This window comes from Gymnoscopelus braueri, assembly GCF_963280865.1.
Source record: "Gymnoscopelus braueri genome assembly, chromosome: 17".
NCBI lineage: Eukaryota > Metazoa > Chordata > Actinopteri > Myctophiformes > Myctophidae > Gymnoscopelus > Gymnoscopelus braueri.
This window is the reverse complement of record NC_137617.1, coordinates 12,176,834-12,196,361: the sequence shown is the minus strand read 5'-3', so window position 1 is coordinate 12,196,361 and position 19,528 is coordinate 12,176,834. Positions and strand designations below refer to the sequence as shown.

At 40.9% G+C, this 19,528-nt stretch overlaps 1 protein-coding gene across 1 annotated transcript in view; it reads right to left on the bottom strand.

The window, feature by feature from the left end:
• Positions 1–5,930: 5,930 nt before the first annotated feature.
• The window catches only part of adam11 (ADAM metallopeptidase domain 11), a 57,521-nt gene continuing 43,923 nt past the window's right edge, over positions 5,931–19,528 (bottom strand). The window contains 12 exon segments of the mRNA XM_080456063.1: positions 5,931–6,056; positions 10,234–10,324; positions 10,822–10,936; positions 11,555–11,723; positions 12,788–12,907; positions 13,545–13,650; positions 14,020–14,083; positions 14,332–14,382; positions 14,778–14,858; positions 15,502–15,594; positions 16,111–16,182; positions 16,853–16,952. Coding sequence (XP_080312189.1) covers positions 6,011–6,056; positions 10,234–10,324; positions 10,822–10,936; positions 11,555–11,723; positions 12,788–12,907; positions 13,545–13,650; positions 14,020–14,083; positions 14,332–14,382; positions 14,778–14,858; positions 15,502–15,594; positions 16,111–16,182; positions 16,853–16,952 — 1,108 coding nt within the window. The 3' untranslated portion in view covers positions 5,931–6,010.

Here is a 19,528-nt window from a genome sequence, read left to right as displayed (position 1 = left end):
ATATCAGTTTTAAACAATTATGCAGTGGCCCGGCCTGACAGCGCATCGCGGGTTCAAGTCCCGTTCCCGGTGATCTTTGCTGCATGTCTCTCCCCATCTCTCTTTCCCTGTCAGTTTCTACTGTTCACTGTAAATAAAAGGCAGAAAAAGCCCCCAAAATATCTTAAAAAATATATAATTATGCAGTAATTGTTTGATAAACACTTTACCCAGGCTCTAGCCAATGTTACGCCTGATTTATATTTCACCGTACGATGGTGTTGCATGCCGTAAATAGCTGATCTACAAGCTCACAAGGTGTTGCAATGCGACACGCTGTTAGCTTGTAGATCTGCTATGTTTGGTATGCGACACAGTCATAAGATGGAGAATAAATTAAGCGGCATGCTACTGTTGACACATATGAGGGTAGCAAACAAAAACTTAACACTGGAACATCCTGAGAGGTGGTTTTGTGGCAGTGGTAGGAGAGGAAATCAATAGTTTACCAGTGAAACCAGCGTTATGTATCTTACCTCTGGGAATGCACAGGAGTTTAAACATGAACAAGGAAAGGCCAATACTTAGATGTTCTGTGGGCTGCTGCATTATACAGTCGAAGGATTCACAGAAATGAATTAATAAGTTTTGATTATTTCAAAATCCTCAATCTACTCCTGCCACAAACTTTACAATTCAACAATTATTTAGTTGTGTTAGTCCAATTAATTATTTAGTTACAGTATGTTAGTCAAATGTATTATTGGCATGAGAACAAAATTGGGGAGATAAAAGAAAAAGTATTGCTTTCCCACCAAAAAATTATGATTGTGAAATAAACACAATCATAATTTTGTCACCCTGCCAAAACTCTAGAATTATGGTTTCCTTTACCTCTTTAAGCCTTAAGCTGTCAGTCACCATTATGTGTTTTTGTTGGGCGAGGTATTTGTTTTGCCACTAAATACGCCTATATTGTATTCTTGTTAGGCAGCCATCGCATTATTATGTTGCAAACCACATGATTGGTGACAGGTAAACAGCGAACCTTATGCAACGGAGGTGTTGTAAAAGTGCGACATAGTGGCTGAATGTTGTTTATTGCCCCTTGTTTCTTGTTCTGCAGTAAAAGCAATGTCATTAAAACCAACTAATTTGTGCTCAAGAAAATGAAATGTATTTTGTAATTTAGACAGTAGGCCTAATTAAGAACAATTTCTTTCCTGATGCGTCCCGTTTGTCCAGCACCTGGGTGAGAGTGGATGTGCATGCATCGCCTTTGTCTAAACAATAACAGCATTTGCTAAGCTAAACATTTAAAAAGCAAAGCAAAACAATTTCCGCAAGAACCTGAGCCACAGTAGGCAGACATTCAGTAAAGATAAAAGGCATTCATATTAGGCTATAGGAAATGCTTTTTTTATGCACTACTAGTATAGTATATAAGTATTTACATTACAATATAATACTGCCCACCTCCTGCCTTATTCATTCATTCACTCACTTTAGTAAAAATCCTGCATTCGTACAATTTGTCATCACAGACTGACGGTAAATGTAAAGCCTGATTTATACCTAGTTGCGCTCAGGTGTCACGGGTCAAAAATAGCAGATCTCGACATGCTGGATCGGCTAATTTCGACGTGTGACACGAGTGTGCGACAAAGTATAAATTATGCATAACAAGTGTTACCTGAGCTTTTGGCCAAACGTTCTCTCTAGCATTATTTTTTATATTAAGATAAGCTATAGAAGAAACACAATTCATTAAAGGGATATATTGACATTTTAAATATTAATTCATTATTTCACCAGGCATTTGCCACATAACATGAACAAATATTACGGCTTCAAAATACGGTTTGATAAAGTCCTATGCCCGCTGCAATCTGCATATCAATCATTTGCTTCAGATTAACAGGCCTAATTATGCACGTCCAAGCTTGTTGCGTTGGTTTGAAATTATGGTATAAATAACCCTGACAGACAAGAGACATCAAGAGAAGCATGTCCTGTACATTAACCTATGTAAATGCGAGCTAATGACCAGATGGTAGATGCCATCCATTCTTTAATGAGGGCAGTTGGCAGGTTATTTTGTCAAATGCTGTTTGTAAAACTCAATGTAAACATATCCCTTCAGTGATAGCTAGACTGGCACTTGTGGCCCCAAGGGGTCGTTGACTGGGTTCCATGGGGTCCCCAGCAAAATAAGTTGTACTGTAGCGTCAAAATCAGTTTGACCACTTTAACACTATTTTATACTCTGGCTAATCGAAAATAGCAGATCAACAAGTTCACAATGCTTGTAGACTTCTTCGAAAAAGTTTTAATTTCTTTGTAATAATTCTGAGAATTTATTCTGAGAACAAATATTCTCTTATGCGGGTCCCAGGCGTAAAATCATTTCAGTTGGGGGTCCGCGGCCAAATACATTTCAATTTGTGTTTCGCTAGTCAATCCCGTTCCAAAGGTGCTTGCCTCTGAAAATCAACAAACGTCATCTTTAGACTTCTGGGAAATCCTCTAACGCTTAATTTATCCACAGTCATACTGTAACACAGTATAAATCAGGCTTAATGCACTATAGCTCTCCCAGGAGGAGCATTCATTCACAGACTGGCACAGTGCCATGCAGAAGGCTGGCGAGTCCACCATTCTACACTTGTGCTTCCATTCAAGGTGGGCAGTCAGTCACCGCTGTCTAAAAATCACTGTTTCTCAACAACTGGTCCGGGGCCCCACCAAGGGTCCAAATGGACCCGTACGGGGGGTCTGTAACTCTAAAGCACAATACATACTCCTTCCGATGTTGAGGTTCGGACAGGATTTCCGAACTATAGTTCGGAGAGTCATGACATCTGGAGGTGCACGGGTTCCGAGGAAAAGTTCTGAGACCGGCCATCAGAAGTTCGGAATGACGTCAATTTGTAGTTGTATCACTTCCCTTTCCGAAGAAAAGTTCGGACATCGGAGGGAGTATGTATTGTGCTTAAAAGGTCATTACACACCAGGAGTGATGCGAATAAAATATATGAAAATGCGTCACGACTATTTCACATCAAGCTTTTATTTTGGTGATGCCTCATTCGTACAGGTTGATGATTTCTTTTATTGTCGCTGAAAAATCGACCTCGTTTAGAAAACATGTATTACGTTGCTTCATCGCTTCGTTATAATCACGCTCAGTGTGCACTGTGTACTCACAACAGCAGGTTAAATGAATGCGAGTGTACAAATGAAAATATTTTTTTATCTTTGGGACCCCAATCTACACTCTAAATGACTCAGTGTTAATTTAACTCCAAGAGTGTACAAACCGAACCACTTGTACACTCTTGGAGTAACAGACCCGCATTAGGGTCCATCTGGCGCCCCGGATGGTCCCCGGACACAACGTTGAGAACCAGTGGTCTAAAATGAGTCAATCTGGATGATATACTATATACAACAGCACCCATATTCAGCATACTTGTATGCATACTCTGTCTATGAATTACATATCATACAGTGGGATGGAGTAATCTCTTTGTGTGTGTGCAGTCGTCTATCTAACTAAGCTAGAACCTCTGTACAGAAAATGTCAGCACAGGGGCACAACAAGCAATCGCTTCCTCGCAAGACATACATTCTTACGTTAATGCATATTATGATGGGATATTGGAGTATTAAGGATGTACTACTGTGCAAGAAGAGAAAGGCAGCATAAAGAGTTAAAACTATGGCTATTCCTATGGAATGTAAAGGCCAACCATGTGCTTTGAGCACACCAAAACAATCCTCTTCTGACGCTACTTGGTGCTATTATCGTACACCTCTAGACATTTGCCTACACTGTAGAACTACTTAAATAAGAGCCATTTGTTTAATGATACATCCTAATTGGTTGTATACATTGTCAGTTCCCATATATTAACTGAGTATTACGTTTTTCATTAGCTCTCCATAAGGTCATATTCAGGTTAAAAAGGACAGAGAGCCTTATTTTCTCAATACAAGCGAAAGCAGTCATTTAAAGGGGTAATGCGTAATAACAGTCACTAGGGCAGAGGAGCAACTGTTCAGTGGTAACCAGTGGGAATGCAAAGGATACAAGAATGTTAAAAAATGTCAAAATGTTAAAAAATAAAATATTTGAAAAATGGTCTTAAGTAATGTAACGTATTATTATCAGACTTAAATCTACCCTTCAACTTCTTGTTTATGCCCAACATGATTGGATATGCAGGTTGTGTAGAAATTTGTAGCAATTGTAGAAATGTTAAGACCTTAATTGTCAAATGTTCAATCATGTTCTAATCACGTGTATACTTTACATTACTTAAGACTTACTAAAAGACCTACTTTTTTTTACATTTTGGACCAAATGGCCATTTTTACATCGAGGTGGCCACTTTTCCTGTTATCAAATGAAAAGACCTAAACTAAAATCACTTAAACGCTATACTTTAGCATTAACCATAGCCCTCCAGGGGTCTATACTTGGTCAGCTCGTTTTTCCCCCTCTACACTAAATCCACAAGCTCAAAACACGTCACAACACGCATCGTCTTGTGAGCTTGTAGATCTGCAACTTTCGAAAGAGAAAAAGGAGAAAAGAGGGTTGTTGTCATTCCAAAAGGAGACGGAAGACATCTAGTTGCTTTGTCTCCTCTCAGATGATTGGACACAGTAGAAGGAAGACAGAGGAAATGGACAGATAAAAGTCATCCTCCACCAGATCTGGAAGGCAAAGGAGAACAAAGGATAGATGCCAGCGTAGGCGACAAGAAGAGGTAGAAGAGGAAAGAAAAAGGTAAAGTTAGAAGAAATTGAGTAAAGAACAGTGAAGAATGTTCACAAAACGTATTTCACAACCCTTATTTTGTCAGAAAACCAAAATGTCTTCAAAATAGTCATTCCTTTATTTCCTCTCTCATTAAATCAAAATTACAAAGAAAAACAAATGCTTGGTGTGGTTAGTGGATATAAAACAAATAAATAATCAAATCTAATACCACACTGAAGATATCAGCTACTTCCCGAAAATAGCAGCTGAGTCATTGTGGGGGTGAGAAAAGGGGACTAAACATAATTCAATGTGAAGGAAGGGTTCAGGGTGGGTGTAGGCCATATAATATATGATAAATATCACGGAACAAACTGTAATTTGCATTTGATCTCAGCTAGTGTTGAAGAGGTGCAGATGAAGTCTGGATGCATGTGGTTGTAAGTGTAATGTAATTGGAGGAAAACAGGGAATGTTGGTGCTGTGCAAAGACAGTCACCAGGAACAGGGTGAGAGTATCACAGTAAGATATGGCAAGAAGTAAGGAAGCATCTTTGGGTTCCTGGTCCTTGGGGACCCCTAGTACAGCTGGATTCCATTCCTACAAGAACCTCAGTACTAGAGGTTCTGGTAGAGTTCTTGGTTGTCTATCCTACCAGGACCTCTAGTAGTGCTGGGTTTCTATCCTACCAGGAACTACTAGTACTGCTGGTTTTATATCCTACCAGAACCTCTAATAATACTGGTTTTATACCCTACCAGGACCTCTAGTTCTGCTGGTTTTCTATCCTACCAGGACCTCTAGTACTGCTGGTTTTCTATCCTACCAGGACCTCTAGTACTGCTAGTTTTCTATCCTACCAGGACCACCAGTAGGCTACTGCTGATTATTCTATAAAGTTAAGTACTGCTGGTTTCCTATCCTCTTTGGATCCCTTGGTATTACTGATTATTCTATCCTAGCAGGATCCAAATGACCACGTTTTCTATCCTACTATACATTCATCTGGTGTTCTTGCTGTCTAAATGGAGCCATTAAAAATGTTCACAAACTGAATGCAGTTAATACAGGATAGAACAGTGGTTCTCAAAGTGGGGTCCCCAATTAGTGAATATAATATCCGCGGCGAAATACACACTGTATAAATTTGGGGGTCTTTGATATGATAATGTTTGAGAACCACTGGGATAGAAAACCTTGATGGGTTCCTGAGTCTCACTTGATTTAACATAATAACAGATGCAAGACAAGGTGTCTTTGCATCACATGGCCTGTTGGGCAGGATCGTACCTTCCTCTTCGGATGTTTCTGTATCCAGAGAGAGCAGTGATGGCGACAGGGAGCAAAAGACAGGAACAGAGAAGTGAGTGAGGTCAGAGGTCAAGGTAAGATTAAACACAACTTGTGTCATATGCAGGAGGAAAGTGGCAGTGCGTGAAACACATGCATCAAACCCATGCGTTGTAGGAGAGAGCCATCCCTGCTCGGATAATATCTCTATAGCCAACTTCCAATACTCAAATGTCTGCCTCCTAGCCCTGCTCTGTCCTCTAGCATAGCAGTGTTATGGTGAAATTGGTGACCTGCTGAAATAGGTGACCATCTTGTGGAATTCACACATCACTGCTGTGCTGTCCACAAGAATGGTCACGTATGTCCGCAGGTTCACTGTAACACCACCATGCCGGAGGACAGAGGACGGGAATTTGAGAAATTTGAGAGTTGGAATTTGGCTCATATATATTATCCACAGAAAAATCCACAACTAAAGTCTGTTTGTTAGTAGGAAACTTTAAGTTACCTCGAGGCATCGAAACAGCAGAGGTCAGGTTTTCCATGAGCGATATTAATAAGGGCCTATTGGTATTTGAAGCGCATTTGTAGAACTAATGTTTATCTAATTGGCAGTGTTGAGAGTAATATATTACTTACAGGGGAATGAAACCCTAGGCTGATTTTGTAGTTTGTTTTCCTGCACAGGTTAATGCTTGCACATTGGCATGCCTAAATGTAACACAGCCATTATTACTTTTGAGTACCTGCAGCTGTGTTCATTGCATCACAGTGTATTCAATTATAAGGTCAAAGTGTCATGTTTTTGTCTTTCTGTAGACATTAACCTGTACAGGAAAATAAACTTGATATTTATGTATGATAATTTCACAATTTCACAATTTTAATAAAAAAAATTATGAATGCCTAGGATTTCATTCCCCTATAAGTAACAAATGATGTAATAATATTACTTTTAAGAGAACAAAGTAATAAAACATAAACAATTAACGACAATGTATCTTGTCTACGATCCACTATTTAGACTTTTCATTTCTCAAAACAGACTGCACTGATAGAATACTACAGCTTCTGAGTTATTTGTGATTCGTCATTATTTGGCACAGAAATAGTAATATTACTTATTACTTTTCATGTAAAGTAATAAGTAAATTACTACATTTTGAAAATAACATCCCCAACACTGCTTGTAGGTTACTGTGCCAGTGGGGGTCAGCTGCTGTATAAGGAGAGGCCACAGGGGGGATACTGTACCACCTGTAGATTTCTGCAGTCAGACTAACATTTTTGTCTTGTGGGGACACGGGGCATGTCGGAACTGTCCCTGCAAAAGCTGATAACAGACCAGCGTTAAATGTGGTGTAAGTGATCATTCTTTGGTTAAAACACTTTTGTTTTGTTGTTAAAGCTCTATTTTCTGATATTAAACATTGCATTAGGGCAGTGGTTCTCAAATGTTTTAATTTAAAGGACTCTCATAACTCTGAGAGTGTACAAATGGAACCATAGCAGTCCATCTGGTTCCATTTGAACACTCTCAGAGTTACAGACCTGTTAGGGTCCATTTGGAACCCCCTCAAGGAACCCTGAGGGTCCTCGGACCGCACTTTGAGAACAACTGCTTTAGAGCATTTGTTCAGTAACAGGGGTCTCTCAAGCTCTTTAATAAACAGAAAATACATTTTCAGATGGGTTACAAATGTCTTCCAATCAGGAGAGAGAACCCATTTTATCAGCTTCAATGTTATAGCGTTGCAGTTCCAATTTTGTCTGCTTATTTTTTTTGTTTCATAACTTCCAATTTCAGTTGTTTATCTCTCTCCAGACTGGATGAAATTGGTATCCTGACCTGAAAATGCATTTTCTTTTTTACTATTACGGTATTATGCTATGGAGACATCTCTTACTGAACAAACACTCTATAGCAATGATTATCGGAATATACAGTAAAGAACAGTTATCTTAACCAAAGAAATATCACTTACACAACTTTAAGCTAAAGGCTTAGTTAGTTTAGTTAAGAGCAGTTTGACTTGAATAATCACTGTACAAAACAAAGTACACAGCGTGTGGCTGTGGGGCATTCATCAGCTCGTTGTCCTGTGTCATTCACCTTCCGTGAAAAAAACATACTGTTTGCTTTCCAATGACCAGAAGCAAGCCAAGAGATTATCATGTCCTGTAAGAGAAGCTTTTAATGACATCCTGGCAGGCAGCTAACATACCGTAAGAAAACAAACTAGACACAACATGCCTGTCAGGCAAAGTATTAGACAGTACAACACTTAAATATTAATTTATCCTCGATCGCACAAGGGCGTCGCTTGGCAAACAGAACAGATCTATAAGCTTGTAGATCAGTTCTTTTAGGCAAGCTATGCTGTTGTACTATGGCGTATAAATTAGGCTTGAGAGTCAATATTCTCATGCAGAGTATAAAGCGCAGTATCACATCTATAGCCAAGCAACAGACAAGCTCCTATAGCAGATCCACACTCATTTATTAACAACAAATACTGGTATTGTACTCTAGTCTAGTGCACTGGGTCTCAACGTGGGGTCCGGGGACCCCCAGGGGGTCCCCAGCTAAAAGATTTATAGTTATTAACCAAATATGAGTGCGCTCAAACTGAACCAAATGGATCCAAAAGGGATCATTTGGTTCCATTGTTATGGGTTCACTTAGTTCCATTTTAGTGCAGATTGGGGTCCTAGAGATAAAAATCATATCAAATGGGGGTCTGTGTACTAATACACATCAAACTGGGGGTCGAGAATCACTGCTCTATAGGCAGTCAGCTAATAAACAATTTGGTCAACTCCACACTGCTTTTAAGAGGACAGACAATTTATATATAGTGAACCGAATATTTACACGGCACGTAGACAGCGTTGCCACTGTACTGTGACAAAACAGTACAGTGTACTGTTAATTTTACCTACGGTTAGTATGTTTGACAGTCCTTAAACATCTAAAACAGCACAGCGAGAAAATCTCTGTCATTTACGCATTTACAGTTGCAATCCATAATGTCCATGTCCTACCCACGAGTCGAAACCGGGTGTTTTGTACGAGAAACCAAATGTCTACTGCGCTTCCAATAAGGTAGCGAGACCACTCACAGCCACTGCAGATGTAATATTATGTATATTATATTAACGTACTCTATCATACAGATTGATAAAAAAAAAATGTTTTATTCATAACTACTTAAAGGAGAATTTTGGACTAAAGTTTTCTTACCTTTTCTATGACGTTATGATATCTTAGGATGAATGGTACAGTAGAAAAATGTCATAACTCCACCCCTGAGCCACCACAGCTTAAAAGGTGCGCGGATAGGCCTTAGGTTAGATCACATATTTTAATAGCTTTTTTTTTTTTTTTTTTGGTGAGATCTGACGTTCATAGTGACAGAACACTATGCAACCAAAAAAAAAAAAAAAAAAAAAACGGAAGTCTCGCTAGACATGATTGAAATCTCGAGATTGAAATCTCGTCTAGCGAGACTTGTTTTTTTTTTTTTTTTTTTTTTGGGGGGGACAGTGTTCTGTCACTATGAACGTCAGATCTCACAAAAAAAAAAAAAAAAAAAAGCCATTAAAATATGTGATCTAACCTAAGGCCTATCCGCGCACCTTTTAAGCTGTGGCGGCTCAGGGGTGGAGTTATGAAAATTTTCTACTGTACCATTCATCCTAAGATATCATAACGTCATAGAAAAGGTAAGAAAACTTTAGTCCAAAATTCTCCTTTAAGCCCTATTGTATACTGTGTCGTACAAGCAATTGTAGCAATTTATTTTTTATATTTTTTTATATTGGGAAATGTTAATTGACTGTATAAGAGGATCACAATGGAAATAAGCCCTCAGGCTTTATTGTGTTTTTATCCTCGGTGATGCTATGACACTGTATGTCAGGAAAGTGCTATTGTGTTCTTTTTGTATGTAATATCACCAAATAAAATCAATGACATGCCAAAAATAGGAATGCCAGAGGTTGAAACTGGTTAAAAATAAGTTCTGGATTGCAACTTTAACTCATTGTGTATCTTCCCGTTCTCCAACAATCTGCTCCATTCTCCATTGGCCTACAGACTTAGCCAAAGCCACATATTATGCACAGTCACCAGGCATTCAACAGGCACAGCGCTGGCAAGTGGGTCAGCCGGTAAAAAAGAATTACTTACTTAAATCCCCAGCCGGTTCCACCAAGGACTATTGCTGCAAGCAGTATAGCTCCAGCAATGGACCCTATTATGATGTTGGTTCCGCTGGGGCCTGTGGGAGGGAAGGAGTTGACCAGACAGGGAGAATAAAATGAAAAGTGCGTAGGGTATGATCACAAAACCATAGCTGTTGATATTTATAGGGATTAGCCCATTTTATCACAGAAATAAACTGAGCATGATCTGATTCTCTTCGGAAAAACACATGTATGAATGTTAGAAGGCCCCACTCTACGGCCCAGAGATGTGGACCATAACATTTAAAAAAATATATATCCTTATTGTCCAACCCTGGAGAGAGGCACAAGGTTGTAATATCAGTCAAGTTCACCACTCAAACTGAACATTTCAGGTCCAAGAACTCTACAACAAATGGTGAAAATATATGATCTACAAGCTCACAACATTACATATCTGCTACTTCTAATTTGTGTTATAAAAAACTGGATCTTATTTATATACTTTCCCAGCCCTATGGATTCCCTGCCAACAGGGCCATAATGCAGTGTGTTGCTGTTGAATTGGAACAGTATGGAGACATGCCGTTACCTTTGTGTTTCTCTGGACCATCTGGAGGGGTGGGCTCAGGCATAGGATCAAATACACTGCAGTCTTTGCCAGTGTAGTCTGTATCACAGATGCACTTCACCTCGTTACTGCAAACCTGACGAGAGACAGACATCGGAGAGGACAAAGCTACATCGTTACAACCAACACGTCATCTGCTGTCTGCAAAATATAGGAGGGCTACGTCATTCTATGGCTGATGAAGATAAAATCTTTGGAAGGTGCTCTTTGGTCCAAGGAGGAGGAAAGCATCTATAATCAAAATTGCAATTGTAATTATTTGTTTTTGCTTTTATGCTGTATATTTCTTGCCATTTATTTCAAACCATTGTTTATTATATATTTGCTGACCTCTACTGATAATTTGTTTTCTATAACATTTCAATCAATAGATATACTGTACATCTATTGCTATTACTCCTCCGCAGTCACTTTTTGAATAGAGGACTTTCACTTTTAACACAGTATTTCTACATTGTGGTATCGCTACTTTTACTTCAAATTAGAATACTTCTTCCACCACTGCACACAGCTTACCAACAGCTTGACAACGCCCTGTCGTTAGACCCACCCCCACCACTCATTGGAGAATTACTTTTTCCAATGGGAAAAAGTACAGGTTGTAAACATATTGCCAGACCGTAGAAGCAGTCCACTCAGTGGTGTGGTCAGAGTCTATTGTCTTGACCCATGCTTTTCTGGGTGTGGAACTCACCCCGTGATGGGAGCAGATGCGATTGGTAGATGACCCAGGACACGCGCTGAGGTTGAAGGTCGGGACGGGCAAACAGCGGCGTTCCAGACACATCATGTTTGGACCGCACGGCGTACCGTCCTCCACGTAGCCCAGGTCTGTGCCGTCATCCAGCACTGCATGGCCGCCACTGGACACAGCACAGCAGGATGTCAGAGCTTAGAGGAGGAGGATTAACTCATTCTCTGCCATTGACGTGGTTGACGTGTTTACTTCCAAAGACCACACCGTGTTTTGGTGTTTTCAGTGTTTTTCCACTAAATGGCGCTCTTCGCTAACCTGGGAGTCACCATTTGACTTCCAGGGAAGCAAAGCAGCAGCACATCTCGTGATCGCAAAAAAACAGCTCGTTCACTTCAGGATTTGGGAACATGGCCTTTTCTCTGCTTTCTGTTGTTTTGGGGCGAAAACCACCCCTCATTCAACTGCCCATATCTATGGAATGGATTATCGCGGCGGCGGAGGAGTCTACGAGACCCCCCTACGTCTTATAAAGCGATCGGGGGTGGATCGTTGGGAAGAACAATATTCTATGATTTTTCAAAGGTTAGAGAAAACACTCGGAAATCGTTGGCAAGGGCAGCATAGACGATGTTCTTTTCAGGCAGCTAATGAGTTAAGACCCCCAGAACCATAGTGAGGTTTATACCTGGAGATCCAAACCTTTCTGTGCCAAGGACCCCAAAATAGCCATAGCCGCCGGCTGTGGCTCTCCTATTGTGAAATGCCTTTCCAATTGGTCCAATTACTGTTCATCATTTTTTGTATATATTTTTTGTTTTTCATGCTTTTTTTGTACATAGTGGTATTCTTTCTCTGTATTTTTATGTTGATTTTTGAACTGTTTGGTTGCTACTATATATGTCTATGAAATTAATTCAAGGACCCCAACGGAAACAAGTCCGCAAGGACTTTTTTGGTCGGACCTTTTAGACAAAAGTATTATAAATGTAACTGTGTTGTTTTACATTCTTTTGCCTAATAAAAATTTCAATCAATCAAAATCAATACAATGGTGTCACTCGCAAATATAGTCAATCTACGAGAGCTTGTAGATCTGGTAAGCGGCATTGTAGTTTTATTATTATTAATGTTTAGTATTACAGTCAAACATATGATGCACTCCAAGGCTTTAGGAATTACGCCAGTGACAGGAGACAGTGTGCAGTGAGTGGTATAATGAGTGTGTCTGACCTGCAGTCCATGTATCTGCTCTGGTGGTACAGGGTCATGCTGGTGGGCTCCCCCTGCAGCTCTCCAAAGCGTGGCTTGTCTGTAAGGTTAGTACACAGCAGGAAGCCACACAGCACGTCTCTGACACAGAGAGCGAGAGAGTGAGGACAAGAAAGAGAGAGAGAGAGAGAGAGAGAGAGAGAGAGAGAGAGAGAGAGAGAGAGAGAGAGAGAGAGAGAGAGAGAGAGAGAGAGAGATGGAAAGACAAAATGGCAAATACCTGCTTTTGGCACTGACACTGACAGAATGTATCCATGTTTCAGCAGGTTAGTCCGTGTTCTCCCTTCTCCCAAACAATTCAGTGAACCAATAAGGGATGCAATAACACCTATAGTTTGGTTTCTTGTTCGTTTAAGGTTCTCAATAACGTATTACAAACAAACCAAAGTCACATGCACTAACAGGTAACTCACTGAGTGGACCATTTTGATTAAATGAGTTGAATCTCTAAATCACTCTAAATCGAAAAGAGCGGACCAATTACAGAGGTGGCCCCGGTCAACTAAGTATTAGTTTACAAAGTAGGATAAGGGCTGTACAAATAAACTTGACGTGACTCAAGAACTAGAACACTATTTCTTTACGCTTTAAAACCCTGACATTTGAAAATATAATTCAAGATATTGTAAGACCTTTTCAGAAACCTGCAAACATGGCAGAAAAATAAATAAGTGTTTTGGGTAGTGACATTTATTCGGGTGGTATTTGTATTACTTACTGCTTGTTGCATAGAACCCATGCCTGGTTATTGCTGTCCCAGCCACAGTTGCCTTTCTCTGTGCCTTCTGCGTTGAGTTTCTCATAGCAGAATCTATCAGCTGAGCCTGACAAGTGAGAAACATTGAACTCAGAGTATAATGTTTTACCATCATTCCCCTGTTGCCACCACTAAATACTACAACAAAAGACACACAACATTTTTTTTTCTTCAGGTCCCCGAAATATGTATCACCTACAGTGAACGGCAATGTGAACGGTATGAAATACAATGTTAGGATTTAAAACAAATACACCACTATGATACTATGTGTAAAAAATAATTACTGCAAATGGGTCAGCTTGCAATAAGTGGTACTCACTGGGAAAAATATATTTTTCATTTAACAGATATTCATTTAACAGCTCATATTTCTGTGAGACACACGATTCTGTAAGTAATAAGGTGACACTCAATAATATGCAGTCCAACTCACTGTGGCCCCACAGGGTGCTACATTGGCTGTCTCTGGTCTTACAGCGACCTCCGTAACAACGACCCTGAGAAATAGAGAGAGACAGGAGGGACAGGAGCATTGTAACGGGCTAGTTAGTGGTATAGATTCCATAAACAGACTTGTAAAGTATTCGAGAATTGGGTGAACAAGAAATATAGCTGATAATACATGCTGACTGGCCTAGAAGTATGCAGGACTAGCTTCGGACACACACACACACACACACACACATGCATGAATCTCCTGGCAGAGACAAACAAACCCAGATTTTGATAAAGTCAGGTATTTTACCTGGCCAGCTTCACATGTGTAGCCATCCAGCTTGTGTACATTATGAGGACACTGCAGAGAAACAACATTGATTTGGTTTGGTTTGGTTCTTGGGGCAAACAATAACATTTCATCATAAGATGTAATCCACCCAAAGAATTTCATGTGAAAGCATAATTAAACACTTTAATGACATTATAAGAGGATCTTTACACAAATTCTTTCATACCAAAGTGTTCCCTGGAAATAGACTAGATGTGTGGTTTGAATTGCAGGCACAGTATACATACATAATACTTAAAATCACAAAGGATAAAGGATATTTACTGCTTTCTACATGTGGTATTGCTACTAAATTTCCATGATAGCCATATTTGTGGCAAGACAGAATCATTACCCTGCATGTAAACACAATGCCAGTGGGAACGGTCCCCAGTACACTGGTCCTGTCTCTCCTGTCTCTTTACCTGGCTAGTATCTCCTGCACAGCTCTCAGGGATGTCACAGTCATTGACGGCATTGCGACACGTCACTCCTCTCAACTCGTACTGTGACACACAATTTTAACACTGTTTAGGCATTTAGCAGATGCTCTTAACCAGAGCGACATGCAAAGTTCAAGGTGTAAGTGACATGATCCCTGGAAACCTTCTTGATAAACACAGGCCAAGTAAAAGAGAGAGCGAGAGAGAGAGAGAGAGAGAGAGAGAGAGAGAGAGAGAGAGAGAGAGAGAGAGAGAGAGAGAGAGAGAGAGAGAGAGAGAGAGAGAGAGAGAGAGAGACCAGGATAGTCTAACTGGTAACCAATGCATGCTAACTGGTAAAATATGTTAAGTGTCCTGAGACAACTTAGTGATTTGGCACTATAATGAAATTTAACTGAATAGAATTGAACTGAAACCAGTGCAGTCTAACTGGTCATAAGTACAGTAAGGCTGGTCAGTGTGGTGTACAACAGTGGTTCTGGGGACCCCTAGGGGTCCTTGAGAGGGTTTCCAGGGGTGTCACCAGCTAAATGATTAGTAACTCTGAGAGTGTACAAATGGAACCAAATGGACCCATATGGGTCCATTTGGTTCCATTTGTACACTCTCAGAGTTATGGAGGTCCGTGGGCTAATTCATAGTGGACTGGGGGTCCTCGAAATGAAAAGGTTGGGAGAATCACTGGTGTGTAAGGCTAGCAGCTCACCTTGCAGTCCGTGCAGCACAGCCCGTTGCTGCACATGGCGTCGTGGGTGAGGGTGCACTTCTTACAGCACGCCCCTCCACTCCGAGCACATTCCTGTGAGACACACCACAACCACACTGTCTGAACCCCTGATACACTCATCCAAGAGACTATTCAACTGGCTCCTATCATTTGGTTCTATACAATTATAATTCAGTTTAGATGAGTCCTTCTTTTATTTCGTTTTTATTATTTATGTATTTAAAATGCTTTTATTTATTTAATTTAACCCGCACAATTTACCCTGAATTCATAAGCGAAAATTTGCACAGTGGTGTCGTGTGCCGAAAATACAAGCTCTACAAGCTCACGATGCCGTGTTGTGAGCTTGAATACAGGACATTTACTGTTACCATGCCACTTAGAGAGGCCCTGGCTGACTTGCACTTATTACTCATTCATTGTCATCACACATTTTCTGTCATATTTTTCTATTTTACATATTTACAATCACATTCCTTTATTTTCCATATTTGTGTTGTGTTTTTGGTTGAACATAGAGAGCAACCAGTCTAATCAAATTTCCTTGAGTGTGTGAATTCCGAATCTGGTTGTAATGAATAAACTCACCATCAGGGTTCCACAGTCGCACTCCTCCCCCTGCTCTACGTAGCCGTTACCACACTCTGATGGGTCCAGCAGCTATGATGACAACCACAGTGTAGAACAATCACTACAACATCCTCTAATGCAAACCCACTGAAACCTACAACAATCCTTTGGCACAACACTGTTGTTGTTTCAGAGTCAAGTTGAGAGCTTCCTACAGCTACATGCCACCTAGGTGAACAGAACTGAACATTCTGGGGAACCATAGTAAGCAGCCGTGATGGCAGTAAGCAACAATAGGCTGCTAAATAACTCCTTCCCCTGGACAATAAGGCTTGTGAATGACCAGACCAGGGACAAACCAACCAAGCAACCAGTCAGCCAGTCAGTCAGTCAGTATTATCTATCCATCGGCCATCTGTGAAGAAGAAAGTGTACATCCATGTTAGTGCTACATGTTAGCGGTGCGTCAGTGGCTCAGGAGGTAGAGTGGCTGATTGGGGACAGAGAAGGTTCCCGGTTTGATAGCAGGCTCCCCCGGGTTAGTGTCAAAGTGTCCTTGAGCAAGACACTATACCCCAACTGCTCCCCTTGAGCAGGCTGGTGCCTTCTTTGGTTCCCCCCACCGTTGGTGTGTGGATGCGTACATGCACACATTGTAAAGTGCTTTGGATAAAAGGCGCTATATAAAGGCACCATTTATTGAGTGTCTTGGATCGTAAATCATTCCTCAGTAACCATGTTGTGTGAGACAGAAGCTCACCTTACTGGGTCTGTTGAACAGACAGCTTCCTCCTCCCTGCCAGAGGAAGCGCAGGTACTCATCTATACTGCAGCGAGAGAACTTCCTTGGCAGGTAGTATCTGGAACGACACCGTGACACCCAGGTCAAGCACCTATACGGTATCACATGAGCCAATTTCCAATACTCCAACTTCCACACCTGCTCACTCCACTCGCGCATTAGTCCCGGAATCAAGCAGGTTGGACTGAAAGCCACGTTGAAATACCCACATTCCTGCCTACTCGCTCCTCCTGCATTAGTGATGCTAATCTTGGGGGAAAAAACGACCCGCGGGTGCCCGCATTCATGAATTATTTGACCCGCCCCAACCCACCTCACCAAAAACGTCAACATTTCTTGACCCGACCCACAGGCTACCCGCGAGTTACAGGTCAACCTGCGCATTACTATTTGACCAGCCCCGAACCGGCCCGCCAAAAAAGTCAACATTTCTTGACCCGCTCTGGGTAACCTGTGGGTTACAGGTCGACCCATGCTTCACTATCCTGCATGTCATGTTGTAGCTATATTAGATGCTGTATTTCTTTTAAATGAGATGTTTGACATGTATTCTACCTAGGGATGAGTATCGTTAGGATTTTTATCCTATTCCGATTCCGGTTCTGCTAATCGATTCGAGTACCTAACGGTTCCCTATTCCGGTTCCAAAATGGTAAAAAAAATAAGGTTAAATGTTTATTTAACAAAAGTAACTTCATTCTTTTAAGCCTTAGTCAATTTAAGAGAGTAACATCCCAGGGCAGTAGTGTTGTACTTCTTACTACTGACAATGACAATAACAAATATAAAAGCCTGTCTGAGCAGCATTGGGGCCAAATATCAACTGTAAACTGAATTCACTGCAAAACAGCATTTATTCCCTTAAATAAATAATTCAGGGAATAAAACAAAGTGCATTCAGTACATAACAGCTGCTTACATCCAAATAAACATAGTCCTTTGAGAACAAACATCGTGCCCACTCGGTGACACAACTCCGTTTTTTCTTTTGTCAGCTTCTTTTTCGCCAACGTAAACAAGGTCTCACGTCTCTCTGTGCCGGGCTCTACTGGGGCTGCTGGTGAGGTGCTAATGTTGTTACTAGTAGAACTTGCTGGTGTTGCTGTTGTTGACTGGCGAGGCCCAGTGTGTGTCTGAGACATGGGCGTATTGGTCGGAGGAATACCAAACGCTCGACCCAAAACACTGTCCGGTGACCTCGGAACAGTCTCAACCTGGTATTCCTAAACGTTACCTCAGTAAACTATGCCTAAACCCAGTGGTGTGTTCTATTTTTTTCCGAAGGGATACGATAATCATTCCCTGCACGACATGCGTGTGGTCGTGGAGATACGCTAGCGTGTTTTCAATGGATGAAATGGTCATAAGTACAGTAAATTCGGTTCCTACTTGGAACCGAATTTCGATACCCAACCCTAACCACACCATGCACAACAAACAACATGATTGTATTGTATAAATAAAGATCAACTCATTATTTAATTTGTTGCTTCAGTAGCTTTGATCCCTGTTATTCAGAGATATATAAATTAACTTCAGTATCTCTGCAGTTTAATCAAGTGAGACACTTTCGCTCTCTGACTAGACTGTTCAACCCACACATGCACGACCTTGTGTTATGTTTAAATGTTTAGGATATAAGCAGATACAACTTTTGTAGGCTCTATAACATCCCTTTGAAGCCTGCAACACGGCACAGCTTTTTAGACCCCATCTCCCAGACAGCGTAGTCATGGTTTCCATCCCATAGCCGAGGAGACGGTGCATCCAATAACAAAACAGATAGGCAGTAAACACTTCCGGCCAGTGGACTCGGTGAAAGTCACTCCAAGCGGCTTGTGGAGCTCACTCTCTCCCCGGTCCTCGGCTCCTCCAAAAGCAAATTACCATTTGGGACACAAACTATTTCTGGGTTAAGCTGGAAGACCGAGTGTGGAGTGAGCAAGTGAGCAGAGATTTGGGTATTGGAATTTGGCTATGGAGTCTAGAGGCCATCGCCTGAAGGTACAACTGTAGGCCACTGCTGAAGCATAATCATTCAGCCCAACACCCTTATAGGGGGGCTCCAGTTAAATGACCGATAGACAAATGAAACCAAATGGACCCGTACAGGTCTAAATTAACACTGGGGATTTACAGTGTAGATTGGGGTCGCAGAGATAAAATATATATATATATATATATACACATCAAATGGGGGTCTGTGGCCTAATACATATCAATGCATATCATTGCTGTCGGGCAGAAACCTCTTATCTCCATATTCTAACATTTCGTGTTTTTTCATAAATTAGTGCCCTACGTAGCAGATCAAAAGCTCGAAACACGGCGCGAAGAGACGCCTTTGAGCTTATGGATCTTCTACTTTTGCTATTTTTGCCAGTGACTTTGACCAGTTTCACTTTCAAAACCTTTTGCATCATGCATATCACACAAACAGAATGCGATGCGTTTTGTTGATATAACAAGTTTGTTCATATAGAACAATCCACATGATCAAAACCATTGGTGTTGTGTGCCGCATTTTGTTTGTGTGACATGCATGATGCAAAGGTTTTGAAAGTGAAACTGGTCAAAGTCACTGGCCACCTACTGTGAGGTTTCTACCTGACTGCGACGATATAAAACTTGGTG